The sequence below is a fragment of the Macaca fascicularis genome, chromosome 11, assembly GCF_037993035.2.
Source record: "Macaca fascicularis isolate 582-1 chromosome 11, T2T-MFA8v1.1".
Taxonomy (NCBI): Eukaryota; Metazoa; Chordata; class Mammalia; order Primates; family Cercopithecidae; genus Macaca; species Macaca fascicularis.
In genome coordinates this window covers 106655444-106668279 of record NC_088385.1, presented here as the reverse complement: position 1 = coordinate 106668279, position 12836 = coordinate 106655444, and the positions used below count along the sequence as shown (strand labels likewise).

Genomic DNA, 12836 nt, shown 5'->3' with positions numbered 1-12836 from the left:
GGTGGCTTCTTCCCATATATAATTGAAGATTATGTAGCTTGATAAAATATTTTCCTTCAAATCTTTAACTGTAAAGAAATGAAGTAAAAATTATGATTTTACACAGCCAATTTATATGCTGTCTTTAGGGGGCAGTGCTAAACCACTGATACGTTTCTTCATTTCTGCTAAAGCTACTGGTAATAGTTAATATAAAATAAAGCTAAAATGGCAATCTTGATATTTGTGATACAGTTATACACACCCCTTAATATTAGTAAAATTTTCTAGGTAGTCAAATGAAAATGATAATTTGAAGCTCATTTATTCAGTGATTCATTCAATAAATATTTATTGCTTCATTATGCACAGCACATTGTAGGAGATACAATGTGAATAAGGCAATGTTTTCTTTCAAATAACTTACTTAACAAGGGTAAATAAGCCACACTTGTGTCTGTGTACTGTATTTGCACAAACACACAGTGTGTGTGTGTATACAACTCTTTTAGGGTAAAAAATAAAATAACAGTACTTACTGATTGTTATGTGCCAGTCTCTGTCAAGCAATTAATGTTATCTTCATATAGCCCTGCAAATAGAAATTATTACACAATGTTTTCAGATAGGGAAACTAAGGATTAATAAGATTATGTGATTTGCTCAAAGTCACAAAGCTTGGAAGTGGTAGAGCTAGGATTTAAATGTATATCTGTTTGAGTTAAAAGGCAATGCTCTTTGCCACTATAGCATCTATCAACTCAAGGTATCTGAAATACCAAATGCAAACACTTGCACAAAGAGCTAGAGACAAGCAGAAGAACGTGATATCATGCATGTTTGTGGGAAATCTGGAAAATTTTAGGTAAGGGACGAAATCTGAACTCTATTTTGAATCAGTGGGATTATAAGAAAATAATAAAAATGATAGTTAATACTTATTGAAGCTGTATGTATCAGGCACTTTATATTTATTACCTCACTTAGTCATCAGGAATAAGCCCTGAGAGAGGTTCCACTGTATTGTTTTCCATTGCATTGATAAGGCAAGAGAGGCTGACAATGGTCTTATCTGGTGAAAATCATACAGCTAGTGAGGGGGATATTTGGAACTTGAATCCAGAACTGTCTAATTTTAGAGCCCAGACCCTTAACCACTACAATATGCTATGCAGACAAGTAAAGTGAAAGAAAGAATGAAAGCATAGAGCATGATTAGGCAAGGGTAAACAATTCCACCTGGTTATAATCTGAGGTGAGTGTAGTGGAAAAGTAAAAGGGCTAAAAAATCATTTGACTATAGAACCTTGAAGCCAGATTAAGGAATTTGGATATTATTTGCTGTGAAATGGGAAATAGTTGGAGCTTTATGAGCAGGTAAGAGAAATAAACTTTTTTTTTTTTTTTTTTTTTTTTTTTTGAGGGAGGAGAAAGAGATAGAGGAAGTTCCCTGTGTGATTGGATTAAATCATTGTAGCACCATTAACAAAATAGAAAAGAATGGATTAATCTAAAATGTTGACAATTCTTGGCCAGCTATCAATGTTGATGGTCAAACTCTTAGCTGATCATGAGTTGGTAAAGGAGATACCTTTTTGATCATCTTATCTATTCCTGTCAACAACTTTATCAAATATATATATATACACACACACACACACACATACTCTTTCAGATTAAGATTTTAAACTTCCCTATATATATATATTTTACTCAAAGGATCTGTAGGGTCAAATATCCCTGTGATAATTACCTTCTATTATTGATTTGAGAAGTATTTATGAAAGCATGGGCCACTATGTATCAAATTGCAGAAATTTTCACTCCCTGTCACAGAAGGCAAAATGCTCTCAGGAGTATACTTGTGTAACAGAAACATATTCACCAAATATACCTCTTTTATTTAAACTGCAATTATTTACATCAGTGTGGTTTTTCAGTATATTGTCTTTTACAGGGTATTGTGCCAAAGGAGTGGTCACAGAACATAGTGGTGAGGGGAGAGTAGGCTTTGCAGCCCCCTAGTCTGGATTCAAATCCTTTTTCTACCACTTGCCAGCTTCGTGATCTTGGGTTTTCCTTGATCTCTCTGGCCCTTAGTTTCCTCATTTATAAAGTGAGAGGAAAAATATTTGCCTCAAATGGCTGCTGTGTGAATTAAAATAGTTAACAGACAATAGGCCAGTGATACTCCAAGTCACATTGTAAGTTCTCAGTCTAACAGTTATTATTATTATTATTATTGTGTTTTACAGACAGTGACTGATTGGGGGGCAACTTAATTTCATTGCTTCTTAGTTACTGACAAGTGATCAAGGGAAAGTTAAAATGTGAATGCAGAAAACAAATTCTTTTAAATAGGAGGAAAAATAAAATCTTATATTCTATTTTTAAAAGCAACAATTTTGGGGGCAGGATGCTATTTACAATCCAATATGTAGAATATATTTACTTGCTTTAGTAATCATGATCTATCAATGTTGTTCTGAACAGTACATTCAGAGGGCCTTTAGACAATTTATTGTATTTCTTTTTATTTATGTATATACAACTTTTTTAAAAAAATTCAGTCTGCTAAGTATTCAACAGGCTCTTAGAGTATGAAATTTTTCCTCAGTTTCTGCAAATTTTCATGCTTTATTTCTTTGACCCTCCCATCTCTACTCTTAATTTTTGGAGCTCCTGTTGTTCAGATGTTAGAGGTCTTTGTTTGACCCCTAGTTTTCTCCCCTTTTAAATTCTTTTCATCTTTTCAGAAATTTTGTCAGATTTTTCTAACTCTTGTATTGGATTTTATGTATTTTATAACTTTCTGTTCTTGTTTCATGGCTATAAATATCTTCTCTCTGAAGATACTATTTATAATTTTTTCTCTATATTTATTTTGGTGTCTGTTAGAGGTTTTTCTCAAATATATGATTCTTATGAGTGGAACTTGCTGAGAGGTTGGCATCACAGTAGAGACTAATACATAGATCCCACCATTTTCCTGCTTATTTATAGGTCTTTTTTCTTGGGAGGTCTGTTTCTACAGAGAAGAGTATTCTAGTTGTTTATCTGGGGGTATAAACCTTGCTGCCATGTTGTCTAATGCAAATATGGTAAGGCACTGAGTAGGTTATGGATCTTCATTACTATATAGATATTAATTCTCTTGTTTTTGGAGACTCGGTGTATCTATACTCTTAGAATTCATAATCCTTTTGCTTCAACTTCTCCAGAAAAATAAACCTCTAATTTCTTGCCAGTGGTGAAGATTTAGTTTCCTGGCTGGGTGAAAAGGAGATGGGTCTAGGGGTATAATTCTTTCTGATATTGAGTTTCATTCTGTGTCTGCCCCACTGACACTTATACCTTCACAGGTAGCCAGTCCTTCCAATTCTTTCCACATGAAGGTACTTTGCTTTCAGTGTTCTCATGTTTGCTAAGTCAGGTAATACTTACCCACCTGTGATCCAAAAGTTACCCAACATTATCCAGAAGTTTTCTTAATATTGTTTGTTCATCTCTCCTGTCATTCTTATTTTTATGGTGTAAACATTTTTATAAATGTTCTACCATCATTTTAGTGAGATTTGGGAGATAACAAAGGAAAATATATGTGCTCAATATGGAAGTCTCATTATGAATTTTAAAACTGTTGCCCCTTTTATATGTATGATATAAAATTTTATGAAGTTTTATTTTGGTGGCATTCTGAACAAACAGGTTTATCAGGAATTCCCATTTCAGTAAAATATTTTCCTGTTAGTGCCCTGACTGCATTTTTCCTTAATTTTATGCCTAAACCTAAATTCTCGATAAACCATAAGATTTTTCTCATTTGTTGGTATTCAAATATTTTATTAGGCCATTATCATGTTCTATTCTTCATTATGAACTTCATATATTATAAGCCTTTCACACCCAGTTTTTTCACTTTTAACTTAAGTTGGACTATACATATTTTTGTCTCAGTCACAGGGCACAGCCATGTAACTATGGTTAAAAGTGAGCTGACTTGTTTACCAAGATATACTACGTGTCATTTATAGAATTTAATTGGTGTTAAGATATCTAAATATCATTGATATAATATATTGATATGATATAAATTTAATTTCAGAGAACCTCATCTACAATCAATTTGTCACCAGGAGAAGTGGAAGAAGAAGATGATGATGAAAATACGTGTGGGCCATCAGGACTTTGGGAAGCATTAACTCCATGTAATGGATGTAGGAACCTTGGCTTCCCCATGCTTGCACAGGTAAAAGTTTGCTTTTATTAAGGTACAATAAAACAAAAATGGTTGCCTATGTTTTTAAGTTAAAATCTCCCTCCCCTTCAAAAATCAAATTAGGATCTTGTTTACTTTGTGGTTTTTCTCAAAGTCTCAAGTAAAATGTGCATATAACTTAGTGTGTAGATGTGTGCATATGCGGAGACATAATTTATGTAAAAAATTAATATTATTTAGTTTGGTTATAATGCAGAAAAGTTGTCTTGTTTATGAGGTTTTAATATTTTGAATCCAGAAATATATCATTTTAAAGAATGCTATTTTTAAAAAGTAACTAAAAGTTATCTACAGATATAAGGAAACATATTATGGCTCTTTAAAAGCATAACCAGTGATTATATTTTTCTCATCACAATGGAACATTGTAGAATAATGTGAATGTGTACTTCTGAAGGTTTTGGAATAAAATCCAAAAATGAAAACGGAACACTAAAATATTGACTATTAGTTTCAAGTCATTTCATATCATTAAGTCTACTTTAATTCTATAGTATCACCTTCAGGTTCCTGTTGAATGTTGTGAATCATATACCCTTAGAGGAGTTTCAGAAATGGCTAAAATATTCCAGAGATAGGAAATTTGAAGTCATGGTGAAAATGTCTCTGCACAATAAGTAAATAACTTAATATGAAAGGGTATAATGGTAAGAGGTTAATTACATAGAATGTGGGTAGAAAAAACAGTCCAGGACAGAAAAGGATTCACAGTACTTATCCAGAAAAGCGTTACATCTCAAAGATATTTTCTCTTCTGTCACAACAAATACAAAGCAATTATGTCTAAGAAACCATCACATCTTCCATATGTCTGTATCATAATTTGATCATAGCCACTCAAATTTCAGTATTAATTTATTGTAGAAAGCAAAGTAGAATATTCAAATCAGTATATAGTACTTAAAAAATCTCTTCATAGGACTTTAAGACAGTTTACTGTAACCTTTACAGAATTGTTGTCAATACATACTAAACTGTGAGTTCCATAAAGGTAGAGATTCAAACTTTGATGCTCAGCATCTGCAGTCTAACGCGTAGTTCCTGGCAAATCAGAAGAATGCGTTGGATGTGGTGTCTCACACCTGTAATCCCAGCACTGGGAGGTCAAGGTAGGTGGATTGCTTGAGCCCAGCAGTTCAAGACCAGCCTGGGCAACATAGTGAGACCTTATCTCTACCAAAAATACAAAAATAAGCCAGGCGTGGTAGTGTACATCTGTAGCCCTGGCCAGTCAGGAGGCTGAGATGGGAGGTTGAGGCTGCAGTGAGCTGTGATCACACCACAGCATTCCAGCTTGGGTGATAGAGTGAGATCCTGTCTCAAAAAAAAAAAAAAAAAAGAAAAAAAAAAAAAGAAAGAAAGAAAGAAAGAAAATAAAAAAAGAAAACAAAAGAAAAAAATGTCTTCTTTATCAAGCAAAATCTGATGTATATAAAACAAACAAACAAAAAAAACACCCAAAATATAATTGGAATGAAGTAATAGTTGAATGAATCTCAGTGAACAAATGTGTATATTCTAGGGTGTCATGTCTTCACTTAAAGATTTTACATATGGTTTTTTACCTCATATCTACATGGGTAAAGGGAAAGAAAATTAACAAGCATATGTTGTATTTTATTAGCTTACCCTTATCTGCTTAGCAGTTTATCAATAATTAAATGTTTTAACCTATTTTTCCCCTCATAAAACTGTGTTTGTAAAAATGCATTTCCTAACCACTACTTTACCTTATATCTTAAAAAGAATTATTGAAACAAAATAAAGTATCAGGGTATTTACTGTAATGGCCAGATGACTGCAAATCAAAAACTGTCAACAGTATGACTGTATCTGATTTTCTACCACCTTACTAACATTTTATTAGGCTTGGTAGTAACTTGCTTTTGGTTTACAATTTTTAATGTTAGATTTGTTTTCCCTTTGGCCATTTCCTTGGTGAAGACTGGTGTTGTTCAATAAGTTTATTAATTCCTCAGATGTTCTAGTTACATTTACCACAAAATCTTTTCCAGTCTGCAGCTTTCTTTTTGTCTTAATTTGTATGTGTACAAGTGCATCATGTAATTTTTAAAAACTATCCAATTGATTAAGCTTCTGAGTTCTATTTTTCATTTAATTTGTCTTATCTAGAACTCCCTTTAACATAAATTTCAATTATGGCTCTATATTATTTTTTGCTTGTTGATACATAGTTTCCTATGACTTTCCATTGAACAATAACTCACATTCCTCTCGTTTTTATCCTTTTGTTTTGGCTTTACTTCTGAAGGCTTGTTTACTTCTGCCTTTCTACTTTTTAAACCACATGACTCAGTGTTGATACTATTCGTTATTAAATTAAAACTAGTAGCTGACTTGATTGCTTTATAAAATCTGTATTTTGTAATTACTACGTTGAGTTTAAAAAGTATCTCTATTGGGATTTTGATTGTTACTGCATTAAATCTATAAATGTATTTGAGATGCAGATTTTTTTTTAACTGGATTTAATCTAACAAACCAGCAATGAGACTATTTTACTGATCTTTCTCTCACTATAAATTTTTCTTTTTTTTTCAGACGGAGTCTAGCTCTGTTTCCCAGGCTGGCGTGCGGTGGTACGATCTTGGATCACTGCAACCTCTGCCTCCCTGGTTCAAGCGATTCTCCTGCCTCAGCTTCCTGAGTAGCTGGGATTACAGGGGTATGCCACTATGCTTGGCTAATTTTTGTATTTTTAGTAGAGATGGCATTTCACAATATTGGCCAATCTTGTCTCAAACTCCTGGCCTCAGGTGATCTGCCCACCTTGGCTTCCCAAAGTGCTGGGATTATAGTCGTGAGCCACTGCGCCCAGCCACTCACTATAAATTCTTAAGAATGTGTGTGTGTGTCTCTGAATATTATTGTTTAAGGGCTATCCTTTAGCATTTATATTTGTGTGTGCATATGTGTGTATATATATACACATATAAACATGTTTTATGTATATATAACATGTTTATATATGTTTTATTGCAAAATATATTAAAGAATTTTTATAGTTTTGCAATTAAAATATACTATATATAGCATATTTCTGTGTGTATATATAGTATATTTTTACATATATAGTGTATACACATACACACGTACACAATTTGCAACATTTTTGAATTCATCTGGTTTTTTAGTTTATTATCTAGGATTCAACCATCTCAACCATTGACAAATGGTAATTTTTAAATATTTTTCTGTTATTATAAGTATCATCTAAATTATCTCTTAAACTTTGATTACAAGAGATGAGGTACCAGGATATGTATTGTTTTAGAATTTTAAGAAAACTGTTACCTAGGAACAGGATCTGATTGATGGTAATAAGCATCACGATTTGTAATGAGAAGCAGATTGAAATATTTACCAAAGGAATATACAATTTAAAAAGAGACTGAGTCAGATTGAAGATTTAGAGAAGAGATACAAAATGCACAGTGCTTTTAGCAATGATCCCTTCTGTGATTATCAAGGTACTACAATGTGGTAAGCATGCTGACAGTCCTTGAATACAAAGATAAAGTTGGTCTCTGTTAAGAGTTGGCAATATGTTCATTTTAAAGCCTCTTAGGGAGTCTCCAGTATCATATGATACTGGACTACATACCACATGAACAACAAAAATTGTTTTATTTTAAAAAGTTTTTCATTTGACATTATTTGCTGAAAAGTGATTTATGATTAGATGTGATTTCTCAGTAATGTAACCTTGAAATTCACAAAGCTAGAACATCTAACCTGTGAAATGTTTTTCATATTTTGAAGCCATTTTTTCAGGTCTGAAGCACTTTTGGAGACCATTAAAAATCATTAAGCCATGAACGCTGTGAGGGTCTACTGGTAAACTGCTTCCTTACAATATATATAGGAACCTTTGGGATCTGTACCATTAGTACAGTACTATGTAAAATTTTATATCCCCAGATTTGTTGGATTGGAATAAATTATATTTCGCATTTATAGCCCTTGATTGGATCCAGCAAACATGTATCAAATATCTTTTATATTCAAAGCATAGTGCTCATCAGAAACATGAGTATTACAGAAACAATACAGACTTAATTGGGGGCCAGGTTGCCTATACATTCTGGTTCTGGATTATCAAACCATATGAGGTATTACTTTAGACTAAAGCAGATTTTTTACTTGCAAAATTAGAATATTGGCTAATCCCGTGGATGTGGATCTTACAATTCTAAAATTATCTAATTTCCAGTTTTTTCCAGATTATGAATTGATCCTATATTAGGTGTTCTTTTATTTTTCTGTCTCCAAGAATAGTAAAATTGGAGAGAATCAGCTAAAAGATGAGTGCTTTGAAATTGTCTTTCTGTTGTGACTAGATTGAAGTTTGTACAAATTCATGAAAATTTAGAATTCTAAATAATATCAGGGGATTAAAATTCTTGGGAAGATACTAAGAAGATTTACTGTAAATAGAGCTTTTATGGGACAATTGCAAAGCAGTTAATTAAGATTTAAGAAAGGAAATCAAGAGTGAAAAGACTGGGAAAATTAAGCCCTTTCTGGAAAGTATGATTAAACTCAGAATTTGTTTCTCAACACCACCATTTACACAGTGCCTACTATGTACCAGATATTATACATGTATAATCTCAAGGTGACCATTTAAAGAAACAGTCTACTAAAGGTCACAGTTAATGTGTGGCAATGCTATGATTCAAACCGGGAGCAAGAGAGAGAAAGAGAGAGGGAGACAGAGTGTGTGTGTGTTTCTGGGTTCTCATTTTATATTTTGGAAAATAGTTTTAGAAGAATTCTTCTGATGTAGGATCATATCTTTGAGAGTAATCTTCAACATTTTATTCTGTCATCTATTAATTTTATGTCATCTATTTATCTTTTATAATAAAAAATGTAAAGTTAAGGGAAAGTTAAAGATAGTTTTCAGAGCCTGATCATAAATTGCTATTAGTTTTATTGCTACCCTTCCTGTCAATAGAGCATATGTTATTAGAGCAGATAATATGAGTTGATGGATTTTATTATGGTGAATCATGTTCCTCCCCTCCACAGTCTTAGGTGAGATGTCCACCTCTGCACCATGTGTAGTACCAGACTTTGAGGTTATTACTGCAGAGTCAATCCAGCTAGGTAGAGACCCTCTGACTTCCATCCCATTCACTCATGTGGCCTCATCCTGCAGAGTTGAGATACTGACTCCCAATGCTGAGTGGCAGAGAGTCAGTCTTTGAGGAGCAGAGAGAGACTGACAAGGCTGTTGCATTGACAGTCTCTCTCTGCTCCTGTAGTCACCACATTCATGCTGCTCTCTAGGGAGAGGCCAGTAGCACTTACTGATGTACTTGAAGTACTCTTTTAGGACAAGAATGTCTATGCAGCCCTTGCTATAACAAGATTAAGACATAGAAGCACCCACGATAGCCATGCTGGCTATACTTCCTCCTGGACCTTTGAAGGCTGCTTTTGCCAGTGCTGTGTTTCTCTTCTGAGCCTGCAGACTTGGTTGCAGCCACATCCATGGCACCTGCGGTGGTGCTTACTGTCATCACTACTGTTGTTGCTAACCTGCCCCTTTATCAGGCACTATAGGTTTTATGACTGCAGGAATGTGTGAACTCTTGAATGTAGTATATGTGGGAGGTATGTTGGATTCATATCTCTATTGTATAATCATAATAGGTGGACCCAAACATTTCAGCATTCATGTGAAGTCTGCTGATTCTGAATTGCTCCTTCTCTTCACAGAACTTCATGGCATATCCCTAGGGAGAAAACAAATAAGCAAAGAAAGTGAGACCAGCAAGATCTCCTTTCTCTTCCTATAGGTAAACAACAAAAATAAAGTATTGCACATGTACACAAGCATGTTGTGTTGCCACCAATGTATATAAGTGGCAATCGCAGGGAGACATGTCCTACAACATATCAGCCTACCTAGGTCATAGTATGGGTTTCAGAATAGACTGGTCAGGATGTTTTGGATAGCATTACAACATTGGATATAGAATGAACAGCTGTGAATATAAAATGAAAAGTTGCTGACAGCTAAGAAATCTCTGAAATTCAGGTTTGGGGAACACTGGAGAAGCACTAGGAACCTCCTCAATGTGCCATGGCCTCCAAATGGAAGCTCATTTGGCCTTCAGACCTTCCAAATGCAATGCATTTCCCAGGTGAGCTGCAACACCAAAGGCTCTACAGGACCTTTACCTGCTCTCCCCAAAAGCATCCTGGCCCCATCTAGTCTCTGCATAGACTCACCACTGGGCTTCTCTGCACTTCCTCAAACACAGATGAGTCTGATGTGCTCCCAGCTAGGATAGCTTTGGTACCACTGTAAGCCTCCACTGGTGGTCTCAGGATGTAAACAAGGTTTTCCCAGTGAACAAAAAGGTCTTCACTTGCATCTGAGGGGGGACACAGCTGAAGATAAAAAGAGCGGCCAGTGGCAAGCTTCAGGTGGAGCTGTTTTTTTATGCTGTTGTGGATGGTTATTTTCACAAACATCAAGGGAAGCAGTCTGGTTAGTTCTAAGATCTCTGCAGGCGGACTATCTGTTTTCTGGGTGGCAGGACCACACCTGGCGTTGTCACAGACAGCAGCTGGTCGGGCCAGCAGCATGACATCAGGTAGTGTGAGGCAGGGGCTGGTGCGAACAATGCCCACTGTTACCATTCGGGCACGGTTGTGCACATCCATCACTTCTCCTCTTTTGCTGATCTGGATAAAGTCGCTCTCAAACATGGGTGCATACCTGAATATAGTATACTCGCCTTTGTACAGTTGCCGCTGAAGCTTCCCCATGGAGGTATTAAACATGCCCATTGCGGGGCTGCTTTGGGCAGTGTAATACGGTAACATACACTGCTCCTCCATGTCTTTCTTTTATCAAGACAGTTCCCAGCAGCTGCTCCACACCTTCCTTAACATGCCTTAGTGAGCATCCTGTTTCCTTGGCCACTCTGGCAGGTGGGCCAGCAGTTGTGTTCTACAGGCTTTCTTTTTTGTCCCCAAATGACTCAGAACAGGGTGGGGTATTGATTGCCAACTGCTCAATGCCAGAGACAGTTGGTCCCCTGGATCCAGACTGTGCCCTGTTTAGTGCATGGAGCTGTCAGGAGCGCAGATGTTGGAGCCCTCGTGGATATCCAGGCACACAGATGTCAGTGCTCATTTGGGAGGGACTTCCATTTGAGCCTGATATTCCACTTCACAACAACCTTTGCTCTTTGATTCCACAACCTGAACTGGCAGTCCCACTGCTCTTCTTCCCAACCTGAACCATCCGCTGCTGCTAAACCACCCTGCAGGACCACTTTTATCCTCCTCTACCCATTGTGACCTGCCCCATCACACACCCCTTTGTTTCTGTCACCCAACAGCCCCTACCTCAGGGCAGGGACACCACCCTCTCCACCCCACCCTCAGCCCCACCACTCTCCACAGCTCAGCAGACCACTCTCCCCGACCCTCCACCCATCTGGGGACCTTAATGCATTCTGGCAATTTGCTTTCAAAAAGATTAGAGGTAAATTTTCTGTGAGAAGCAAGACTTTAATATACATTCTCTGTCAACTCTTTTATCCAGCTCCTCTAGTCGTAGACATTTATTTTAAAGAGAGAATTGAATACATTGGTAAACACGTTAGTACAGGATGTTTATCAATGTTTATTGTAGAGTAAAAAATTGTAAACAGCATTAGTGTCTTACAATAGGGGATTGCTTAAATAAATTATGGAGCCTTCTGTGATGGGACAGTCTACAGCCCTAAAAATGATTATGTGGTTTTCCTATTTATTGACATGAAAAGATATCCCTAACCTTTTTTTTTTTCTTAAAGAAAAAGAGAAAAACTGATTTCAAACTCATAGTATAGGTGAGATTCAATTTATGTAAGACCATGTGTATGTGTTTGTGGGTATGGAATTATGTTCAGTGAAATGTTTAAAGTTCTTAGGTGTAACTTTCATTTTCTTTATAATTTCTATTTTTATTGGGAAGTTTATTTCTGTTACCAGGTAAAAAGCTATTTTATTAGCAATTTTTTTTTTCTGTTTCTACAGCCATGATAAATTTTATGTTTTGACTCACCCTCAAACTGTTGATGCAATTTTTAAGCTTTTACCTAGACATTTGTACCCTGGCTATGGAGTGAAAAGAGCCTTAAACATCACATTTATGCTCTATTCTTTACCATCAGATTGTATTGAAAAAAAAAGCTCTAAAGAATTTTGCCAGGTATTATAAATATTATCAATTTAATAAGATTATAATATCTTTATTGAAAACAATCCACATAATAACCCATATGAACATACACACACACACACACACACACACACACATATACACACACACAGCCATAGCCATAGTTGAGTCTTTTTTTTTTTTTGAGATGGAGTCTTACTCTGCCACCCAGACTAGAGTTAGTGGCGAGATCTTGGCTCACTGCAATCTCTGCCTCCTGGGTTCAAGTGATTCTCCTGCCTCAACCTTCTGAGTAACTGGGACTACAGGCACATGCCACCATGCCAGGCTAATTTGTATTTTTAGTAGAGACAGGGTTTTACCATA

At 35.7% G+C, this 12836-nt stretch overlaps 2 protein-coding genes across 12 annotated transcripts in view; one reads left to right on the top strand and one right to left on the bottom strand.

The window, feature by feature from the left end:
- Positions 1 to 12836, top strand: part of ANKS1B (ankyrin repeat and sterile alpha motif domain containing 1B) — a 1288070-nt gene that overhangs the window by 347903 nt on the left and 927331 nt on the right. For all 11 annotated transcript variants that reach the window (XM_005571954.5, XM_015430681.4, XM_005571953.4 and 8 more), the window contains exon 9: positions 4085 to 4228. In XM_005571954.5, the coding sequence (XP_005572011.1) occupies positions 4085 to 4228 (144 nt within the window). The remainder of the gene's footprint in view (positions 1 to 4084; positions 4229 to 12836) is intronic.
- On the bottom strand, positions 9264 to 11554 carry GARIN6 (golgi associated RAB2 interactor family member 6). The gene is made up of 2 exons (XM_045366647.3): positions 10523 to 11554; positions 9264 to 10023 (listed from the first exon to the last, which is right to left on the bottom strand). Exons 1-2 carry the CDS (start codon positions 11135 to 11137, stop codon positions 9913 to 9915), a joined length of 726 nt encoding a protein of 241 aa, XP_045222582.1. The 5' UTR covers positions 11138 to 11554; the 3' UTR covers positions 9264 to 9912.